The 23,834-nt window shown below is 33.2% G+C and overlaps 1 protein-coding gene across 5 annotated transcripts; it reads left to right on the top strand.

The window, feature by feature from the left end:
- The first annotated feature begins 308 nt into the window (after positions 1-308).
- Positions 309-14,221, top strand: LOC123214080 (probable plastid-lipid-associated protein 4, chloroplastic). Of its 5 annotated transcripts, none has more exons than XM_044633789.1 (6): positions 310-651; positions 883-996; positions 1,352-1,450; positions 12,914-12,988; positions 13,495-13,562; positions 13,933-14,221. In XM_044633789.1, exons 1-6 carry the CDS (start codon positions 352-354, stop codon positions 14,003-14,005), a joined length of 729 nt encoding a protein of 242 aa, XP_044489724.1. In that variant the 5' UTR covers positions 310-351; the 3' UTR covers positions 14,006-14,221. The 5 variants fall into 5 exon arrangements, with proteins under 5 accessions (XP_044489727.1, XP_044489724.1, XP_044489723.1 ...); XM_044633788.1 differs by having other exon boundaries at positions 12,878-12,988; XM_044633792.1 differs by lacking the exons at positions 12,914-12,988; positions 13,495-13,562; positions 13,933-14,221 and adding exons at positions 12,719-12,761; positions 12,878-12,903 and having other exon boundaries at positions 309-651.
- The last annotated feature ends 9,613 nt before the right edge of the window (positions 14,222-23,834 follow it).

Below are 23,834 nucleotides of genomic sequence, written 5' to 3'. Positions count from 1 at the left end.
ATCATTTTGAAGGAAAGATAAAATAATGTCTAACTCAATTAAATACTCAAATTTAGGTGTAGGTATTATAACTCAATTTATAACTTATCATACAAATCAATTCATGCAAATTAATGTTTGCAATTGATGCAACAATCTTCTTGTGTGACATTAGTCGCCTTAATTTATTATATTTTTACAAATTTTAAATCAGTTAATTATATCTCGTAAGAATTACATCAAATAAAATTTACAGGTAAGACCGGATTTCCTCCCTTCACATACACAGTACACTCTTTATCCGCTGTCCATAAAAACTGACATTCAAAAATCATTAATTAATTCCAATGGTTTATCATTCATCCATCATCTATGGCTGTCATTTCTTCTTCTTCCTCTTTTTGTCTAATTTCTTTCTCAAACGCTACTCCTCCATCTTCAACTGCACCCCTTTCCCTCACTATCTTCTCATCACCCAAACCAAAACCACCACCCTATTTGGTATTAAGACCCAAGAAGCCACAACACACTATACGTTCTGTTTCATTCTTTCCAGGCTTTTCCACCAAAAGCAAGGATGCTAAGACGCTCAAGGAGGAGCTTTATCAGGCAATTGCATCTCTTGATCGAGGCGCTGAAGCCTCCCCAGAAGACCAAGAATATGTTGATCAGGTTAACCTTATTATTCTCTTTTAAGTAGTACGATTATTCCATCATCTAATATTACTATTATAATTTTTATTATTTATGGCAGGTTTAGTTTTTGAGACGTATTCTTTTTGGGTCTGGATTAGAATATTTTACCCTTGTTCCAAATGGCCTCATCAAGAAAGAAATTGTATTATAATTGAGAGCAGAGGTGATTTATTTGAAATTAATTTTAGATTTTCTGTTTTCAATCAGCTTGCTCGCCAACTTGAGTCGGTGAATGAGATAAAGGAGCCTCTCAAGTCTAATCTGTTAAATGGGAAATGGGAGCTTTTATATACAACCTCTCAGTCTATTCTAAAAACAAAGGTTGGTGTGGTAGGCATGATGTATACATTCCAATTTTTACTTTCATTTTGTTGTGTTTCTTGAATTCCAAGCTTTATTTGAAATTTATCCAAATAGGTTGAACATTTATCTACAATTATCATAAAGTTCTTTATTATATTTGAAATTATTGCCAAGTTAATTTGCTCTCTTCATATTCGCCATGCATAATGAGTCATGTTCTGGTATGTGTGGATACTACCACATTCTGCATGGAATATTACATTAATTAAATATTCTTTTCCCTTTTTACAAATTGTTTGAATACGTTGTTCGTTGATAACTCTCTATTTCCTTTTAACCATACAACTTAATTACTATTATTTTCCTGCGATAGAGGCCCAAGTTCTTAAGGCCGAATGGAAAAATCTATCAGGCAATAAATACAGATACTCTAAGGGCTCAAAATATGGAAACTTGGCCATTCTTTAATCAGGTGATTCTTCTAGTTCAATACCTGTTTGTCTTTCTGATTGTGTTTGTGTTTGTATCAGGGTGTGCATAATTCAGTTCAAATGGTAAAACTGGATATAACCACTTAAAAATTATAATTTGGTTTGGATTGATAAATTTTTTTGAAAAAAGTTTTTAATTGAGATGATAGTTTAAACAATTTTCAAATTGAACTAAACTATAAATTATATATTTTTTTAAATATATATAAAACTATATTTGATAATTTTTTAATAAATAATTAGGTGTATAACTTTTTTTATATTTATTTTGTCATTTTTTTTACATATACATTGTATATATATTTTACATGTTTATATTATATTTTAGAAAATTATAATTAAATAATATATATTTATAAGTGAATGATTTTAATATATTTAAATTGTAATCTAAACTAGATCAAATTATATTTTTTCAGTTTGGTTTGAAACTCAAAATGATTCGGTTTGATTTAAAAATTTTCAAATTTTTTTTTTTTTCAGTTTGATTTGAAAAAGTTCTCAAACCATACTAAACTGGACCATGCACACCCTTATTTTACATTTTCTCTGAATATTATTTAAGAACAAGCTTACCTTCCAGTGACAACATTATCAACATAACATTTCCAAGCAGTATGCATTTCAAGCAAAGTATTCTAGAACAATAAATTTATACATACACTTTTTAGTACATAATTTAGATCAATAGATAATATGTTATCATATGATTGGATGATTTTGAATTAAAGATGAAGTAATACTTAATCACATGATGAAAAATCTTCTTTGTATTGAAATTGTATATAAAAAATGTATACATATAATATTGCTCATTGTGGAGAAGTAAACAATGGTGTAAATTAAGGTATGAGTAATTTCACCTCTCAACAGAAGAAAGAAGAACAAGAGTTAATGCAAAGGATTGAAATCTGATTAATTGTATACCCATTAGAAATCCAACTATGTTGTCAGGCAGATCTGGAATCTGCCTTCACAAGTGAGAAGGCTGGAGAAATTTCCAAAACGATAAACCTCTATAGAAACATGGGTATTTAATAGAGACTTGTCTGGATAAAGCCAGAGAAGCAAGTTGAAAAATCAACATTAAAAGAAAACGTGATGTGCTCTGCAAGTCAACAACATGATTTGTAAGTTTCATATCCACAACATGGAAAATAAAGTTTTCATGTCCCTATATAAAATCACTTCTCACAGTAAGCATGGCAATAAATGTTTACTAAATAAGAATTTTTTTTTTCTATTTTACTGTTTATCTCATTTCCAAACAAGATTGATATTGTTGGGCTAGTTGTCTAACTCTAAGGTGATAATAAAATGGAAAACACCCATATTATTTGGGTGGAGAACTTACACATTATCATATGAGCAAGGCAGGCTTTTTTGTATTGCAAGGTAACATCCCCAAAATAGTGATAAAAATATAGAAGATAGAAAGAACACATTTTCCATAATTGGTGAAAAAATCAATTCACAAAGTAACCATACTAAGCTATCAAACCAATGGGTTTTCTTTACCATTTCCTCTATTAAGTTCTCCAAAGAGTGTGCCTCACCAACTGTTAAAATATGCAATGGAGCAGCAAAATCATTAGTTGAGCCTAACTCTTGATATATGGGAAAAGCCAATTTGTGCAAAGTGCTCTTATAGGAAAATGTAAACACACCAATATAAAGTGTCCTAATTTATGTAGAATAAGTCTTAATGTGAACCTTCTATAGCAATAACATAACATGCCCATATCAGAAAAAGAAAACATATTCCCTGTTATATTGTCAAAATTTCCTCTTCGTTGTAGTAAAACTAGTTGGGGAAGAATAGCGACTGTCTCCAAGATATAATATGAATTGAAGGAACTGTATTTTAGTATATGAAAATTACATAAGAATTAACTTCTTCTTATAGGGAAGAAATCTAATTTAGGGAACTACATCTAATTCTTGGGATGTTACACAATTTCTATTTATTATATTTACAAGATAATCCTAGCAAAGAACAATAAATAATCTTTGAAAAATTAGAAATTGAGATACCTGATATCTCTGGAAAATTAGAAATTGAGACATTTAAGATGTGAGAATTAGGAAACCCAATGTGACATTTCCAGATTTTTCACACTTCCCTTCAAGCTGGCTTGAAGATATTTTCCATGGCCAACTAACTAACTAGGCTATCAAATTGTTTCTCATGTAACCTTTTTGTTAGAACATCGACAACTTGGTTGATAATTTGAATATATGACATACAAATTACTTCATTGTCGATCTTTTCTTTAATAAAGCACTTGTTAACTTCAATATGTTTTGTTATGTCCTGAAGAACCGGGTTGTGAGCAATCACAATTGCAACCCTATTATCACAGCGAACCTTGATTGGTGAAGGAGCAAGAGCCTTTAATTCTTCTAGCAACCTCTTTATTCATATAACTGCACAATTTCCGTGAGCAATTGATCCAAATTTAGCTTCAACATTACTTCTACCTACCACATTTTGTTTCTTGCTCCTCTGAATAACACTATTCCCTTCTATAAAGGTGCAATAGTCTAACATATCGATCTTCTATTAATAACAATCTCTGCCCAATTTGCATCAGTGTAAGTCTTTAACAGTTGGTGACCATGATTCCTAAGGAGTAATACCCAATCTTTACCATGTGTTCCTTTTAGATATCTTAAAATTCTTTAGGCAGCTTCAAAGTGTATTGAGCCTAGGGAGTACATAAATTGACTTACTATAGTCATTGCAAGGGCTAAGTTAGGTCGTGTATGTGACAGATAAATTTGCTTACAAATGAGTCTTTGGTATTGCTCTTTATTCACTACATCCTTCATTTTAGTTGGTTGAATTGGGCTCAATAGTCTTGACTGACTTGCACCTAAGCATACTTGTTTCACCAAGTAGGTCTAGAATATGCTTACACTAATTTACAAAAATTTCTTTCTCAATTCTTGCAAATTCCAATGGGATCCACGTTGTTGAACATGGGTAGCTCCAGTCAATGGTAAAGGACATCCTATCAATTTCCCCCTTGGTAATCTTTTCCCTACACTACTCTATCAATGGTTTCCTCCTCTTTGCTTGGTTGCTGTCTTCTCGTTGGTGGTGGCAACAAAATCTCTCTCACTGGAGGGGAATGAGAGGGTGATGGTCTTTGGTCCATTGGGGTTTTGCCTCTGTTTCCCCCACATCATTTGTCTTTGTTGACCACCATCTCCTGAAGCTCTTGAAGGTGTTCCTTCTGATAATCTTAGAAAGTTTTGAGCAAAAACTGGTGTCCCCTTCTTGGAGAAGAATGCCCATTATATATTATGAATACAAGCTGAAATTTAGTTCTAAAAAATAGCTAAACTACCATATACAAATCTGTCTAAAAATAGTCTACAGCTAGTATATCCTAAATAAGGAAAATATAAAGAATTTACAACAATAATTACAGCTGTACAAGGTATAGAGTTTGCCATAGAATCTGCCACAGAATCACCCATAGAATCACATAGAATCAGCCACAGAATCAGCCACAGAATGGCATAGAATCAGCCACAGAATGGCATAGAATCTGCCACAGAATGGCATAGAATCTGCCACAGAATGACATAGAATCTGCCACAGAATGACATAGAATCTGCCATAGAATCAGCCATAGAATGGCATAAAATCTGCCATAAAATCTGCTAGCTTTGAATGACCAGCTAATTCCTTTGACATCCCCCCTCAAATTGATGCTGGTAAGTCAACAAGCATCAATTTGCTAACAAGAAAGTTATGGCGCTGACGTGTCATGGATTTCGTGAAAATATCTGCAATCTGAAGAGTAGTGGAGATATGTGGGAGAGTGATAACTTGGCGATCATAGGCCTCCCGAATAGAGTGGCAATCAACCTCTATGTGCTTCGTGCGTTCATGGTAGACAGGATTGGCAGCAATTTGGATGGCACTAGTGTTGTCAGCATGTAAGGGAGTAGGTTGATCTTGGGAGAAACCGAGCTCTGTTAGAAGACCACATAACCAAATGATCTCGGAGCATGTAGTAGACATGGCGCGATACTCTGCCTCAGTGGATGATTTGGAGACTGAGTCTTGCTTCTTGCATTTCCAAGAGATAAGAGCATCACCAAGAAACATGCACCATCCTGTAGTTGATTTTCTTGTGTCCGGGCAGCCAGCCCAATCTGCATCTCTATAGGCTTGTAATCTGAGAGAAGAAACAGTAGGGAAGAATAAGCCACGACTAGGTGTGCCAAGGATATATCTAATGATGCGGCGGACTGCAGATAGGTGGAGATGTCGAGGAGCTTGCATGAACTTGCTGACAATATGGACAACATAAGAGATGTCTGGGCGGGTGATAGTTAGATAAATAAGACTTCCAACCAGCTTCCGATACAAAGTAGGATCCTCAAGAAGTTCCCCTTCATCACGTCGATATTTCACATTAATTTCCATTGGGGTGTCAACAGAATTAGTGTTTGTGAGTCCACCTAGCTGAACCAAATCCATAATATACTTGTGCTGATTCAAGAAGATACCTTGAGGCTGATGATGCACCTCTAACCCCAAAAAATAGGTAAGTTGGCCGAGATCTTTCATGTGGAAAGTAGAGTGCAACAAATTCTGAAGTTTAGAAATAGCCTCCATATCAGAACCGGTGATAACAATGTCATCCACATAAACAAGGAGAACAACTATGCCCTTAGATGTCCGTTGGAGAAAAAAGGAGGAATCATACTGACTTTGAGTAAATGAAAAACCAAGGAGAGTCGATCGAAACTTTTCAAACCATACTCGTGGTGCCTGCTTCAATCCATACAAAGAGCGTTTTAGTTTACAAACATCATTAGGGAAAGTAGACATACCGCAGGGGAGTTTCATGTAAACTTCCTCCTTGAGATCACCATGTAAGAAAGCGTTTTTTACATCTATTTGATGTAAAGACCATGATTGTGATGCAGCAAGGGCGAGGATTGTTCGTACAGTGGTCATTTTGGCTACCGGTGCAAAGGTCTCATCATAGTCTAGGCCATACTCTTGCTTGTTGCCAAGAACCACCAATCGAGCTTTGTGACGTTCTATGGATCCATCAGAACGGAGCTTGATAGAAAACACAAACTTACCACCAAGAGGTTTCACAGATGGTGGACATGGAACAACATCCCAGGTTTGGTTTTCTGCAAGTGCAAGAAGTTCTGTTTCAATAGCTCTTCGCCAACATTCATGCTCCAGTGCCTGTTTATAGGATGAAGGAATAGGAATAGAAGACACAGTGGCTGTCAAAGATAAAGGAGAGGTGAAACCATACCTATCTGGTGGTTTACGAACTCGAGTACTTTGTCTTAGAGGTGCTAGTACAATTGCTAGAACAGGATCAACATTAAGGGAATGAGCTGGAGGAGGCCCAAGAGGTGCTGAAATCTTGCGTCGTTGATAGACTATGAGAGGCTTAGAAGGTACGGAATCTGCAGAAGAGTTAGTAAATATTGGCAAAACAGAGAATGAAGGAGAAAGGTCATCCTTGTGTGTGGAAAAAAAATACTGATTTTCAAAGAAAATCACATTTCGAGAAACCCGAATACGTCGGAGGTTGGGATCATAACAAAGAAAACCTTTTTGGTGCACCGAATATCCTAGAAAAGCACATTGAACAGCTTGAGCTGTTAGTTTTATGCGTTCATGTGTAGGAAGATGAACATAGCACACACAACCAAAGGTACGAAGGTTAGAGTAATTTGGGGTATGACCAAATAATTGAAAGAAAGGAGAAACATGGTTCAAGGTGGGAGAAGGCAATCTATTGATAAGGTGAACAGCAGTGGAGAGAGCTTCACACCAAAAACAAGGGGGGACAAATGACTCTAATAGAAGGGTGCGAACAACATCTAGAAGGTGACGGTTCTTTCTTTCAGCCACCCCATTCTGTTGAGGAGTTGAAGGACAAGACCTTTGAGAAATTATACCATTGGTTTGCAGAAATTCTTGAAATAAATGAGACATGTACTCACCCCCATTATCAGAACGAAGAATTTTGATATTGGCAGAAAATTGGGTCTGAATATATGTATGAAAAAGCTTAAAAACTGAAAACAATTCATCTTTAGAATGCAGAAAATAAATCCATGTGAAGCGACTATAGTCATCAATAAAAGTGACAAAATACTTATAATTAGCATGGGAAGTAATTGGTGCCATTCCCCATACATCACTATGTATCAAATCAAAAGGCTGGACTATCTTAGGTGTGTGAATGGGAAATGGCAAAACTTTACTTTTTCTAAGCCTACAAGAATTGCAATCAAATTGAACAGTACTAAGAGATGGTGATCCTTTATTCCCAAGTAAACTAGAATTTAGCAAAGCATGAAGTACATGAGAGTTTAGGTGTCCAAGATGTTTATGCCATGCTCGGTAATCAACATAAGCAGAATTACAAGTGATAACAGGTAAAGAGGAACATGGAGACATAGGAAATTGAAGAGGAAAAAGTCGTCCTACTTTAGGCCCCCTTGCGATCATCTTCCTCGATTGCTGATCCTGCACAACACAACCAGATTTAGAAAATTCCACTTTACAATTATTTTCAACTAATTGTCCGACAGAAACAAGATTAGCGGTATAAATCTTGAGATTTCCAGAATATTTACTCACATTGGTAAGAGATTTAGCATTGTTTGTCATGTGATGGGAAGCCCCGGAATCAAAGTACCAAGGAGAAGGTTTAGAGAAGGGTTTACCTGAGAGTCCTAATGCGGAAAATGCAGAAATGATCATTTGTTGAATCATTTCAGGTGTCACAGATTGAACAGGAGCAAGAGCACTTTGTGTCAGATGTGTTGTATCCACAGAACTACCAGCACTAGAGGAACCAACTGAGACAGTATATGTTGTTCCAGATCTCTTGGGGGGTCGAATAGGACATTCCTTGATGATATGCCCATCCTTTTTGCAATAGTTGCAAAATTTTTTTGAACAATTTGAAGCATAATGGCCAAATCCTTTGCAACAAAAACACTAAATAGTACTCATGTCCCTATCTTTTAGCCTACCTTGAGCTGCATAAGCCATAGGAACAGAAGTGGATTTAAATTGTTCCATGGTGGCTTGAGTAAGAAGTCGTTGCTCTTCGCGAAATAAATCATTGAGACATGCATCCAAGGATGGGACTGTTTCTCGATTCATCAGATTAGACCTGGTGCTTTCAAATTCAGATCTCAGTTTCATAAGAAATTGATCCCTCTTAGTAGTTTCATGTACACATTGAACAGAGCTAAGACCTTCGGGCGGTAAGGTAGCATAGACAATATCAGTATATTCAACCCAAAGATTTATGAAGCTAGAATAAAAATCAGAGATAGTGAGACTGCCCTGTTGGAGATTTGCTAGCTCATGTTCAAGTTGAAATCGACGAGCAGTGTTGTGTTGACTATAGAGTTTTTTTAGATAATTCCACATTTTAGCTGCAGTTCTGAAGGGTCGAAGATTCAAGATGATGTTGGATTCCACAGATCCTAGAATCCATGCCATGATTTGAGCATCCTTGACTTCCCACTTGGAGTGCTCATCCTTGTCTTTGTCTTTGTCAGGTGCAGGTTTGCTGCCATCAATATGACCTCATAGATCTTTGCCTTTGACGAATATCTTGAAGTGAAATGCCCAGGCTGAGTAGTTTTTGCCATTAAAACGAATCAAGAAGACATCATACTTGTCTGAAGACATGAGGCTGAGATAACTTGATCAAAATAACTAAGAGCAAAAGACTGAACTAGGACTGAGTTGGATTTAAGACGAAGAGACACAGGAGAATTCAGAACCGAGGCTCTGATACCATGATAATCTTAGAAAGTTTTGAGCAAAAACTGGTGTCCCCTTCTTGGAGAAGAATGCCCATTATATATTATGAATACAAGCTGAAATTTAGTTCTAAAAAATAGCTAAACTACCATATACAAATCTGTCTAAAAATAGCCTACAGCTAGTATATCCTAAATAAGGAAAATATAAAGAATTTACAACAATAATTACAGCTGTACAAGGTATAGAGTTTGCCATAGAATCTGCCACAGAATCACCCATAGAATCAGCCACAGAATCAGCCACAGAATGGCACAGAATCAGCCACAGAATCAGCCACAGAATGGCATAGAATCTGCCACAGAATCAGCCACAGAATGGCATAGAATCTGCCATAGAATCAGCCACAGAATGGCATAGAATCTGCCATAGAATCAGCCATAGAATGACATAAAATCTGCCATAAAATCTGCTAGCCTTGAATGACCAGCTAATTCCTTTGACACCTTCATTGTCTCGACACTTTTCTCTATATTCTCCATCCGAGAGTTCATTTCTCCCATTTTCGAATCCGCCCCATTAAACCTCTCATTCACCGCCTTCGTATCTCTTTCAAGTCCGTCTACCCTTGATTCCATCCTCGTCATGCTCTGATACTACGTTGATACGGATTTGGCAATGACTCTCTATGTTGCCCTTCTTCAGTCACTGGGAAGCATACGCTCCCAGTTTATCCTGCTTAGGTCAAACTGCAGCTACAATATAACCATTATTCTATTGGATATCAAGCCACACAAACACAAGACAAGTGATAGAAATATGAATATTGTATTAATATCCTTTCCACAGTTACAACAGTAGAGTTCAGTGGCTCATTACATCAAAAGCCAAACAATAATTTGGAAACACAACAAAACACTCTCAGCTAGCATTCGAGAGACTGGTTCTCTCTCTCTCTCCACTTTTAATCTTCACAATTCTTTTCTATCTTCCTCTCCCTTCTAGGTTTTTTTCTTATCAATAACATCATATACACAATTTTATATACAACCAATGACATGTTACCATTTAATTGGATATTCATTTATCTTTAATTTTAAACTATTTAATTACATTGAGACATATCATTGGTTATGCACATTATTTATGTACATAGTATTACTTTTTTCTTGTTTTCCTCTCTATAATCCCTCTCCACTCATGGTTTGCCAACTCACTAATTTATATCCTTGCGGTCACTTTTTCTAGCTGCTTGCCTATTGCTTTTGGCTGCTTGTCCACTTCTCCTTGTTGGTTGTCTTCTGTCTGTTCTCTTGTTGTGTAATTAACATCCGTAGCCTCCAAAGTCTTGCTCATGATCTCTTTCCTTCCTCTCTTCTTTACATACACATGTATCCTAACATAAGAAAAAAGGTAAAATTGGTAAGAAAGTTAGACCACTCAAATGGAAGAAAAATTATTCCATAAGAGACAACTGATAGAGAATTAACCGAAACAAACCCTAAAATTTAACAATAACCAAGTGAAAAGTTGGTAAGAAGGGACAAACATACCTATGATGAAGAATCAAAGGAGATTCAAGGAAGCTTGGAGGAATAATCAAATCACTCATACGCCAAATTTTGAGATCAAGGCAAAAAAAATGTCGTCTTTTATTTGAAAGAAGAGTGAAATGAGTAGTATGAAGTTTTTAGAGAGGAAAAATCAAATCAAATCGTTGTTGACATAGCACTTGCATCAAATAACGCCATTTTGTTTATCTAGAATTTAAAAAAGAAAGAAGCTATGTCGGGACTTGACCAAGTACCCAAAATTGCAAGTAGGTCGGGTCTTGGGTTGGCTCCAATTCCTTGGAGGAACTGGAATCGGACCCGAACTTTTTGGTTTCCTCAAAATTAGAACCAGAAATTATCCAATGTTCGTTTGTTCCGATAGGATAATTTGCTTAACCCTGTTATGTACTATAATTTGAAATTCTTGGAGTTACTCTATAATTTGAAATGCTTGTAGTTACTGCAAATTTGGTTGAAGAATATCATGTGTTTCCTCTCCCTTTCCTTTTTTTTTGAGGATTTTTGGCTCTTTTCCTCTTTTAGTTTCTCCATGACGATTGAGTTTGTTTTAGGAAAACTTATTATGATAGAAATATAATTATAGAAGGAATAATATTTCTATAAGGATTAGGAAATTATTTACTAGCAGGAAATGTATATCTCCATTAGTCTATAAATTTAAGATTTTGAGAATCAGACAGTTCATGGGAGACAAAAATATGTGAGACAATCACAAAGTTTGTCAACATGTAGAGAGTTTTGGAAAACACTTTTTAGGATATCATGAGTTTGAAGTTTTGGTAGATTGCTCCCTTGGGATATCATTTAATATGTTACACTTGTAATTTTGTGATTATAATATATTCTTCTATCATCTGCGGATACAGATAGGTTATGTCAAACCGTGTTTAATATAATATATTTTGTATGATTTGTGATTTATTTTTGCATACCGTTTATCTTGAAATTTGTTATGCTTCTACAAATTCACTAACAATTTTATCTGGTAACTCCAGTTATCTTCTTCTCTAAATTTTAAGGTGATGCAAATCTGATTTACAATTTGTCTAGATCTGTTTCTTTATAGCAATTAAAAGCAGCTGGAAACTCCGAGTTGTTTATGGTAAAAAAAATTGTGCATAAAAAATTTAGAATCATCTTTTTTGAGTAGCGGCTTTCTAAGACCATGGTTTTCTAGAGAGCATTGAGGATTCAATAGTATCTTTGCTTCTGATGAATAAATTCATGGTAGACCTTTGGGAATATACAATAATTGCACTGATTCAGAAAGATTATTACATTTAGAGAGGAGAGGGAAATCAAATCCACTAATACAAGGACAGTTCAGTGGTATCTTGACAACCCTCAATTAACAGCCATCTGAAATCCTTGACACAACTAATAAATGAAACCATACACTCTGCTGATTTATATATGGATGTTAATATTGAGTTCATCCAGGTCTTCATAAAAAGTTCAATTTCTTAATGATATATACTTCTCTGTCTTCTGAGTATAAAAAGAGCCTTGATTGTACACTTACTTGAGTTATATATCATTGATGGATCAAATTATTCTACTTATACCGGCATGATGCTGGATGATAAATTTCTTAATCTAATCTAAATGCCAAAGTGTTTCTGAACTCCATAAAGCTATCTAAAAATCTATGGAATCTGGTCCATGCTTTGTCCGGTGATTTCTTCGCCCATCTATCAATACAAGAATTAAACATGCATCTTTAAAGCATCAAGAAATGAGAATTCTAGGACTGAGAAGTTTTTATTAATATTCCAGTTACATTGCAACTGTCATATGGTTGAATGAGAATCAGACTTACCACCCCCCGCTCAAGATTGTCTTCTTTGAGTTTACTTGAGATCTGATATCCTAATGTTGACTCTCTTTTATAGGCTGTGGATTATTATGAAGCTATTTTCGTAACTTCAGATTTTGGTACTGTTATATTACCAGCTTTGCTTGGATATATTTTTCACCTTTTTTCCTCACTTACTGGAGGATCATATATTTAAGATTATGTTTAGGAAAATCTATGATCTGCATTTCTGCAGGCCACAGCTAATTTGGTACCTCTCGCATTTCTGCAGGCCACAGCTAATTTGGTACCTCTCAATTCAAAGAGGGTGGCTGTTAAATTTGACTATTTCAGAATTGCTAATCTGGTATGTGATATCTTCCTAGTCTCAACTAAATGTCACAAATACACACTACCAGTATCTCATAGCACTTTCAGATGGTTAATTCTGATTAAATTATAGTATTCATTACCATGGCATATTTGGAATGATATGCATATAATTAGATGCAACTCAATTTAAAAATTGTTTTAATCCAATAGTCATATATATAACAATATTGGTCTAAGCAGTCCATAGCATACAAGCCACGCCAAACGATAAATTGCCTCTTATCCATCCTTTACCTCTGATTGTCTAAATTAATACTTAACAAATTTTTTGGCCTTATAATGCAAGATTCTTCTTCTTATTTTGACATGACAGAATTTTATGATTAAGCACTGCTTCAGAGAAGTTTTGTCATGCATAAAAGAGTGCACAGATAGAACAGACACAAGGACGATATTGCTTATATCTATATTTGTTTCTTTAGTTTCTTGCACAAAAGTCCATAATAATGTTATTTCAAAAACTTATATCCTGCTTGACAGATACCAATTAAGTCACCTGGTAGTGGTCGTGGTCAGTTGGAAATTACATACTTGGATGATGAGTTGAGGTAAGCAAAGCAAAAGCCTGTTCTTTAATGCAAAACGTTAGGAAAAAGAAAGAGAAATTACTTGTATCATATCATGCTTGTGTTAACTGAAATTGTTATTGATTTGGCAATTTTTCGCTCGGGTTTGTTTCCCTGTCTTTTTGTTCTACTTTTCTTGCCTATATAACCTTTATTAATCTCTTAGTTGTGTACAAGGTCGTTGACTCATTGTATGGTACAAGAACCAACAATGAGACATATCTTTTTAGCAAAACCCTAACGTCTAAATTTATTTTAGGCTGCAGGGGTTCAAGTTTCAGTATATATGCCATTTTGTTTTTATTATTTTTGTTTCACAAGGAAATTTCAAGAAAATTTTTATTTCTTTTAGAATATCAAGGGGAGATAGAGGGAACTTGTTCATTTTGAAAATAGTGGATCCATCGTATAGAGTTCCTCTTTGATGCAGCCAGTATAAGGGATGGTGAGGCAAATGTTACCAAATCCAGAAAAGCTTTTTGAGTCCATTAAAGTTGTTTATTCAACAAGCATGACCAGATAATTCTTCTTGGCATCACATTGTTTATATGAATTTTCAGTCCATGTTTCATATTTGTTATATGCAAGTTAAGATGTTTTGTGCGAATTTACAAAGAAATAAATGCATGAATTAAATTAAATTTCTCTTGTAATTTAGTTATTCTATATATAGAAAAGTTAGAATAGAATTGCTTAGGATTAATATGTTGAAGGCAAAAGGAGATACAGGACTAGCAGCTATATTGCATGCAGTGTGTAATTTCATTGAAGTTCTCTATTAATTCGTAGAAATTTTTAGATTTTATACCAACTCATTTTCTTTGTTCTTAAGTTGATAAAGTCTATATAAATAATATTTGAAGAAAAGATATCTCTAAACCAAATCCAAAACATATTTTCCACTCTCTCTCTCTCTCTCTCTCTCTCTACATTTTCTTCATTCAATTTCAATCTCAAATTCTCTTTAATCTCAATTAAATTATATTTTGTCTAACAACTTAATTCCATTTATTTAACAATTTTGTATCTTTTTCAATATTTTTTTCCTTTAAAATATTTTGATAATAAAAAAACTTAATATATTTCAAACAAAAAAGGTATTTAAATCATTGTAACGAATTTATTTTTATAGGGTCAAATGAAAATGAATGAGTTTAGTGTAAATACTTTATGAGAGACCTTGTAGGAATAAGTAAAAATGAAATTAGATCTCTAATTCTCATACATCACTATAAAGTTGTTTTGATTTAAGAAATCTAAGTATAATAGCAGATAAAACAAAAGTTGGAAGTGACACTTTAAATTGTTTGGAGTGATACTTTTGATTTTTCCCTTATCTATTACTCCACCTAGACTTTTCAAATCAAAGCATCTTTGTAATAAAATAAGAGATTAGATATTTTATTTTATTTTTACTTGTTCATACAAAGTATCTCTTATAGTGTTACAATGCACCTATTCCTTTCCATTTAAGTTTACAAAATTGAATTTATCCCAATCGTTTGAACATATTTTTGTTTAGAATATGTTAAGTTTTTTCATGATTAATGTATTCTAAAGGAAAAAAATAATTAACAAAATTGTAAAAAACAAAATAAAACTAAGTTGTTAGACATTAAACAAAAGGTAGAGTAGCTGATAAAGGAAAATGGAGAAGTGATATTGTCCGATGACCACTCGCACGAGTTTCTTGGTGCTTATGCAGTAGAACCTATGAGTGACAATTATCACGGATCAAGTATTAGGTAAGTCAAAAAGATATAGTTAGAGAAAACAAATCTTAGTACGACATTATTAGTAAAATAAAGACTTCATTTTAATTAGAAATCAATAGTGTGAGAACACTTCAATCAAAACCATTTACATAATCTACATAATATCATTCAAAAACAATTGTAAAACCTTACAAAACCATTCACAGAATCTTCAAAGTGGTCATTCAAACATAGTTGTATTCATTGAGTCTTTAGAGTGGTCATTACATAAACAATGTTTCTTTAAAGCAAACTAATAATCTAAAAAGAGAGAAACTTACTTCATTATTCTAAAAATTAAGAATCAAGAAGTTGACCATGGTATTTCTTTGTCACAAGTGAGAGATTATCAATAAAATTTTCAAAGTATTGTTCTTGATTTTAGTAATTTGAAAATAAATTTTATTTTAATTTTATATAATTATTAAACTAAAAATAATATTTTATTATTTAATTAACGGGTTGACTTGATAAAGGCCTGTGGGTTAGCCCGTTAAAGGGTTGACAAGGCATGACCCCCTAAAATGCAAACTGTAAATTATTTGTGGGCTAGCTTGGCTTGCAAACGTCTGTTGTTGTATGAGCCTTAGTCTAACATGACTCACAAGTATGGTGGACTGTGGTTGATCTAGCTTGACATGACCCACCACCACCTCTACTTTTAACTAATAATGAAACTAGTATTAATTAAATTATTTGTTTATACATGTATAAATTTGATAATTGATCAATTTCTTATCATATTTATAGATGACAAATCATGATATAGGTTTTATTTCTACTACAATATAAATTTATTATAAATTTATTTGAAAGTAAGTTAAAAAATTTATTTTGAAAGTACAGAAAAAAATTTATAGGAATCTTAAATTAATAAGAAGACGCGCACGCGCACACGCACACACACACACATATATAAAATTGGATAATAAAGGATAAAATAATAGTTGATTACATCATGACACATCATTGTTAATACCTAATTTGAAACTTACTTCAAATGTACATAACATTATTCATAAATACTCATTTGCTATGGTAAAATTGTTTATCATTTTAGTTTCATTAAATATGTAGATTCGTTTTTAGATAGGTATTCCATCATATATGAAAAATACTCTAATTCTTTCTAGATTAACCACTTATGACATTTACCGTATTTTGTATGTTAAGTATGTATGTATAGGGTTGAATTCGAGTTGAATTAAGCTTAAACTTGTTCGGTTACTATTGAAATGAACCTGAGCCTAAGCTTGGGCTCGTCGAGCCAAAGAAATCAATACTCAAACTTGGCTCGCTTACAAGCCGAGTTACTCGTGAGCTTAGCTCAGGTAGGCTCAATGAGCTTGATCACGACCCGAGTTTGGCGAACTCAAACCAGCCTGTTTAGAGCCCTTGCGCTTCTATCTTCTTTTCAATAATCTAGAACTAAATTAAACTATACTAACTCATCTAATAAAATCAAACTATATAAATATCATTATTTCAATCAAAATTCATTAAGCATAAAAAAAATAAAAAACAACAAAAAGTATAAAATTCCTTGTTATTTAGAATATAAAATATATATTATTAAGTGTAAAAGTACTTTATTCTATTAAGGAAAAAAAAATTATTAGGAACTAGAAAACCAACATATAACAAATTAACAATAATATTATATAAAAAATAAACTTCAATTCTATTAAATACAATAAACAAAGATGAATTGTATTCCTTAAAAGGTATACAAATAATACTGTATAAAGAGGCAGTATCCTCAGTCCAAAGATTTAAACATTTAACATATATCTAATCCAACAAAATGAAAATTTCCATCACTCTTCTTTATTATTACTTCAACCTAGAACTTTACATCTTCAACTTCTCACTGCAACTTCAGATGCAATTCATATCTAGCATAATCTTTAATGACTTACATTTAACCAATATTATTTAAGTTTAAACTGTTTTTTGAGAGAAAAAAAGATTAAAAACCAAATAACCAAAACAAAATCAAGTTTAAAAAGCCAACGTTAATTCAATTAAGAACAAGGTTACTCCATAAATAATAATCAAACACTATTATTTCTCAAACAAAGAAACGCCACACTTCAATAGAAAATTCACTCCTCCCATGACCAACTATATTGTAATTTCCGCGAACACAACACAATAAAACCATAATCATCAAGTCTAATAACTTTCTCAACAAAACATACCAACAAATCAACAAAGAAATTAATTCCTCCCATAATCTAATTATTATGCTTCTGTCACAAAGTTAATTTCTCAAAAAAAGAAAGTAATAATAATAATCAACAAGTCCATAGGGCAACACATCCTTCATTCCCATAATAAAACTATGATTTTCCTAAAAAAAGAAAGTAAAAAAGAAACTTATTTCTGTCTTTTTCAACATAATCCTCTCATTCCCATAATAAAACTATGATTTTCCTTAACACAAAGTTTACTTTTCAAGCAACAAATTATAATAATGAGGCATCCGAGAAATTTATTCCTCCCATAACACATACTAATCTATTTTTCAACACAAAGCAACATTTAAAAAAATTCAACATCACATTGTTAACATAGACTACTATATTCTCCAACACATAACTATTAACACAAACTACTATCTTATTTAGCACAAAACAATCTTAAAAAAAAAAAAACAAAATTCGACACCAACCTATAAACACAAACTATTATCTTCTTCAACACATAACAAACTCAACGGCAACAAATCAACCATATTTAGGGTAAACACAACAACGAATCAACCCTAATGAGCATAACAACAAACCAGCAAAACAAAAAAACAAGTCTGATAAAATCCTAAAATTAGAAACTCTAATTCCAAAATTAGTGTTCAATAAATTCAAGCAAAAAATTAAAAAAAAAAACACAAACCTGAAACGTCCTTATGTTGTCGTTGTCATCAAACTTGTCACTGTCAAATTTTCACTCGTTGGACAAATAGATTACATAAGTGTTCCAATGCCAAAATAGAAGACAGACATGTCTGGAGGACTTGAACTAATGAAGCGTTTGAACTTAAAATTTGGATGGAGTCTACTAGAATTGACATCATCAAAGGAGAAAAGAGGCTAGAACTGAAGATTGAAGGTAGGGCTAGAGTTTGGAAATTGGAGACTTGGAGTTGGAGAGTGTGAATGAGAAGAATTGAGAAGTCGAAAAAACATGTTTTTCATTTATTTAAAAGAATAAAATGACAGCATCCCACCCATTTTACGAAATGAGAATAGGCGAGCTACCTTGGCTCGTGAACTGAACTGAGTCACTTGGTTCAAAGCTTGAGCTTGGGTTTTTCTAGTATATAAAGCTCAAGCTTGGGTTTGGGCTGGTTTTTCTAGTGTATAAAGCTCGAGCTCTGACTCAAGCTCGTTTAGGTGTGACTTGTTTCGAGCTCATTTGAGCTAAACTCAAGTTTGAGCTCGAACAAGTTTGACTTGAATCTAGCTTTACTTATACATGAAAAATCATTTATATATTTTTTTAATATTCTAAGATTCATGAAAATTAATAAATGTAAGCATAAGATCATACAAATGGGGATATTGTAGGTCCAAATTAAGTAACAATGAAGGAAAAAAATAGCCTTAGCGAGGAAATTAAACCCAATCTCTGTCAAAATTTATGTATACACTTAAGTCTTACAAGGATCCAAAGCAATTGATTGTTCCTTTAGCCCACCAATTTGAATGTTGTCAGATGCATGACACCTAACCTAAATAAGAAATTTTGCCAACAAAAAATGGAATCTCCACCTTTCTTCAAAAGGAAATAAAACAAAAGATGAAAGCAAAAGAAGTAATGATGCCTCTCTACTGAAAGTAGAGAACACCTTATCTTTAGTTAAAAAGTAAATAGTAAAAGAAAGAAATGTGAATGCATAGTTTTTTTCACAAAAGATATCTTGAGTCTCTATAAATATTTTAAGAGTTTCAATTAAAAGGTAGACTATTTAGCAAAATAAAAAGCTATTAATAAGCTACATTCTTGCAAAATTAAAATCCTTCAAGAACTTAATTCAATATTTTATAAATCATTTAGTTACTTCTCACTTTTGAACTCAATAATTTTGCCTAAGATTTTTGATAAGCAAGTTTTTGCTATTCAATTTTAAATCAATTTAAAATAGTAGTTCACATTTACTTTTTGGTTGCATGTTTTGACATTAATATTAGAGTCTCTTTTTGCATGCAAAGATCCAATTGGTGTGAAAGTTTTCACCAACAAGACGCACATCAAACCTTGACAAATTTGAATATAAGAATATGAAGAGACATAAAAGAAAGTGAAATCAATTTTAAACGTGGTTTGGTTAGGAATACCAAGGACCATTCTATGTCCACCATGTTGATATTATTTGTGTCATGAAAGCAAAGAACTACAAAGTTACAACAATAATTGAATGTTAAATTGATCTTTATGAGTGTGTTTGTGTAACACCCCCTTCAATTGCGAACTACTAAGCTTTACTGCGGGTAGTGTAGGGAGAAAAATTCACAAGTGCCCTTTGTAACGATCCTCATGACCTCAAACTATGGATTAACATGCATGCACCTTAAACCACTAATTCAACTTAGACATGTAATAACTTTCACCTTTACTTGTATCGTATGCCCAATTTATAAGCTTTATTTAGCATGTTTGGTACTACTGTGTGCCCCTTAAATTGATACTATTCTTTGGAACTAAACCTTAAATACTTAGTTCATTTCTCAACATTTTCACTATTCTTTCCTTAAATGCATGGTCATGCACAATTTGTGTAGCACCTACAGGTATACTCAAGGGTGTTTTACTCTTTTGACCTTGTGTGTAATTAATTATGGTTAAGTATGTGAACATGTCAAAAAACTGTGATGCATGATTGTGTGAGGTTGCCACACACTCATGTGTGATGTGGTAAAGGGTAAAATGGTCTTTTTCCAAGCAATCTATATAACTTGGCTAAGTTTGAAAGGTATACACGATCGTGCATGAATAGTACTATCTGTGCATAGTTAGTGCATTTGAATTTCTTGATAAGAAATAGTTTTGTAGGGATTTCGAAAATTTTCATAGTGGTGTAATGGCATACACGACTGTGTATGAACAGTACACACCCGTATGTCACTAATTATAGGGAAAATAAAATGAATCCAAATGCATTTTGGCTCATATACACAATATACTTTAGAGAACAAAGAGTTGTGTGAGGAAGCCAAAGAAAAAGTTAGCTAAGGGAAGCCATCAATGATTCGTTGAGGAAAGCCTTTGCCATGAGAAGACTTTACTAGTGTCGAAAGAGAGGTAAATGTATTTCTAATCTTGATATTTTGAAATTTTTTAGGATTTTTGAATGGATTATATGTGTCGATTCTATATTGATTGGGTTATCATGTGAATTAGATTATCATCTATATATGTTTAGTATGATAAGCATGTTGTTATTGAAATCTTGATTGTTAAGGTTTTGTGTTATGATGGGATGATACTTTGATGAATAAGGGTTGCTCAATAATTAAAGGATGGTTGGATAATATTCTCATGAAGTTTGAATATGTGGTTTTACCAAATTATGCACAAATCGTTATTGTTATGTTAGACGTGTTGGAAGTGCATGTTTGGTATCATAATCTATGAACTTTATGGACAATTTTGGAGCATAGTTGGTTAATATTATGTTGCTGGCCTTATGAATGATTGGATAGTGAGATTTAGGTTTAGATCATATTTGGGATTGGATTTAGTAGTTGAAAAATACAACTAAAACATAACCAAAATTCTAAAAAAACTGTGACACAGGGTTGTGTGGAATTGGGCAAAAATTCTTTCTATGTGTGATGTATGCATAGGCTTGTGTTAGAAGAGAGAACACCCCCATGTGTAGGGGACACACTCTTGTGTACCTTTGGAAAAAATGGACTTTAGGTATTTGAAAGATGAAAATTTTATATTTGAATATTAAAATGACTATTTTTGCCTCTATAAGGGATAATTATGAAAGAAAATAGGAAGAAAGTACCTAACTATGGCTATCAATAATGGAAACCATTATAGGGGTGCTTTACTATGTAGATGACCAAACAGACCTCGATCAAGGCAGTTCCAAATTGAAAATACCAATGATGCACTAATAAATTCTTACCACCAAGCTATGTATGGTGCATATTTCACTAGACTTAGTACAATGTAGATTGGTCATGAAGCTAAATACAGTGTGACTTGTCACCAAGTTGTGTGGAATGTGACACATTACAGAGCTGAGTGCAGTATGGTAGTGAAAACGATAGGATCAGTTTGTGTGACTCTAATCCTAAGCTTGATTGACATATGTAAAAAGTACATCGTATAGTTGACATTGAGGATATTACATGCTTTAACTAGATGTCAAAGACGTCATTTTGCATTGTTGGACGTGAGCCATCAAGGATAACACTGATAATAGGAATAGGCACAAGGTGTCGAATAAATCAGATGAGTATCTGGGATGGAATACCATAATATCGACAAATATAGGACACCTGAGATATAAATTTATGATGTTATGCTATGTGCTTACCTACTTATTGAGTGTTTCATTTACCACATTCCTTTGTGATTTTGTAGGTAGATTCATAGAACAATAGGGTCACGACAGAAGCAGCGGTTCAACCTGAGACATTTTAGTTATTTTTATCAATTAGCATGTATCCATGTATTGGGATTTTTTTACGCACTTGGATTGATAATTTGATATTTTTAGGATTTCTCTGTTTTATTTATCAATAAATACACTTATGAGTTTGTGGTTATTCATATTGGGAGCCATACGTTTATTTGTTTATTTATTTGATGTTACCAATGTTTTTGTAAATTTTCTAGAAGTAAGACGTCATTTTAGATATATATTCTAGGTAGATATGTATGGCTGGAAAGGGATGTTACAATCAGGTGTACAATTATGCAATATTCTTTTTACACGTGACTTGGCCCTAATGGGCATATATGGCAATTAACACTATATATGGGCATGCACGATGGGTGTATTACCTTCTTAATTGGTGCATGACTTATTCGTCTTGTTCATCCTTTATCGTAATTGTGTGTATAAGCATGCACGATTAAATGCACAAGCATACAACCTTCCTTATGCAAGGTTACTTTCCTTTTTCGAACTTATGTACTTCTTATGGTTATTTTAATCATTCTACAACATGAACGACCATGAATTCCTACTATACAGGTGTCCATCGTTACCTAGTATAGAGTTGCTAGATGATAGTGCGTGTCCTCCCTAGTTTCCTCTACTAGTCATTTGAAAAATTATGGGTATCATATGTACGAGCATGCATGTCCTCATGCATGGCCATACATTATGCAAATTTTGTAAATTTTAGGCACGACACGGTCATGTTTGTCCTTGGTACAATTGTGCATAACGCTTGGAAAACCTATTTTTCGTCTAATTCATGTCTGATTATTTATACCTTTGATTTCTATTTGTATATCATATATCAATCAAGTCTCTAGCATCCTAAGATACATAAAATAAGGGTTCACTGCAATATATCACACAATACTTTTTCACCATGATCAAAATTACATACCAATAACATTTCAATGTACACATATATCAACAATTTGTGATATACACCAATTTCCCTTTGTTATTAACATGCTTATGCCCATTTATAAAATTAAGAGCATTGATAACTTTTATAACACTATCTAGTAAGTTCTTTAGCTTAACATACTAATATCTCATTCTTGATTTAATAACCTTTTTCAAGAATCATATATTCATTAATCTTTATCATACATTACAACATAAATCGATGACATAGCTATATTACAACAGATCAACCAAAAATCTCAAGCATAGTCAAACTACTTAGATTACCTTGCTTGATGATTTGATGTCTCTTGACCTTTCTTCTTCCACTTGTTGGAAAATGTTATTGTCGGAGCTGTCAGATCCCCAAAAACGGATCATCTAGGGATCCCTCTCTCACAAAAAAAGGATGCAATTGAATGTGGATGAAAAATACCCTAAAACTATTGATATCATGCCTTATATAAGTTTATCTATATAATTGGTTGCACGATCATGCATTCTTGGTATGCATAATCGTGTTTCTCTTTTAAAAACTCCAATATGACATGTTATCCACTTGGCTGATATGGCACAGATGAATGACATGCACCTGTCATGCACAGTTGTACATCAACTTGAAAATTGATTATTTAATTCAATTTAAAACACAACCTATACCATACTAAAAAATAAAAATAGACAAACATGAAAATATCGTATTGCCCTTGAGACATATTTGTTGGTGTCATAGTTTTTATCCATGTATATGTATATCTTTGTCTATCTCATTACTGCTATTAAGAATTTAGGGGGCGTTTGGTTTAGATAATGTTTTATTGTCAAAATAGAAAGATTACCTTAAAGATAGATTACTTAGAAGATTACTGGGTATAAATGATTACTATGTTTAAAATTTGGTAGGTATAAATA

Source organism: Mangifera indica, chromosome 4 (genome assembly GCF_011075055.1).
Source record: "Mangifera indica cultivar Alphonso chromosome 4, CATAS_Mindica_2.1, whole genome shotgun sequence".
In the NCBI taxonomy this organism is placed as follows: Eukaryota; Viridiplantae; Streptophyta; class Magnoliopsida; order Sapindales; family Anacardiaceae; genus Mangifera; species Mangifera indica.
This window is presented reverse-complemented; position numbering and strand designations above follow the sequence as displayed.

What these genes read in the sequence shown, in the direction of transcription:
- LOC123214080 (XM_044633788.1), top strand. Translation starts at nt 352, where the DNA reads ATGGCTGTCATTTCTTCTTCTTCCTCTTTTTGTCTAATTTCTTTCTCA. An exon ending in AGTCTATTCTAAAAACAAAG is followed by an intron (nt 997 to 1,351) that starts GTTGGTGTGGTA and finishes TTCCTGCGATAG; the next exon opens with AGGCCCAAGTTCTTAAGGCC. An exon ending in CTTGGCCATTCTTTAATCAG is followed by an intron (nt 1,451 to 12,877) that starts GTGATTCTTCTA and finishes GCATTTCTGCAG; the next exon opens with GCCACAGCTAATTTGGTACC.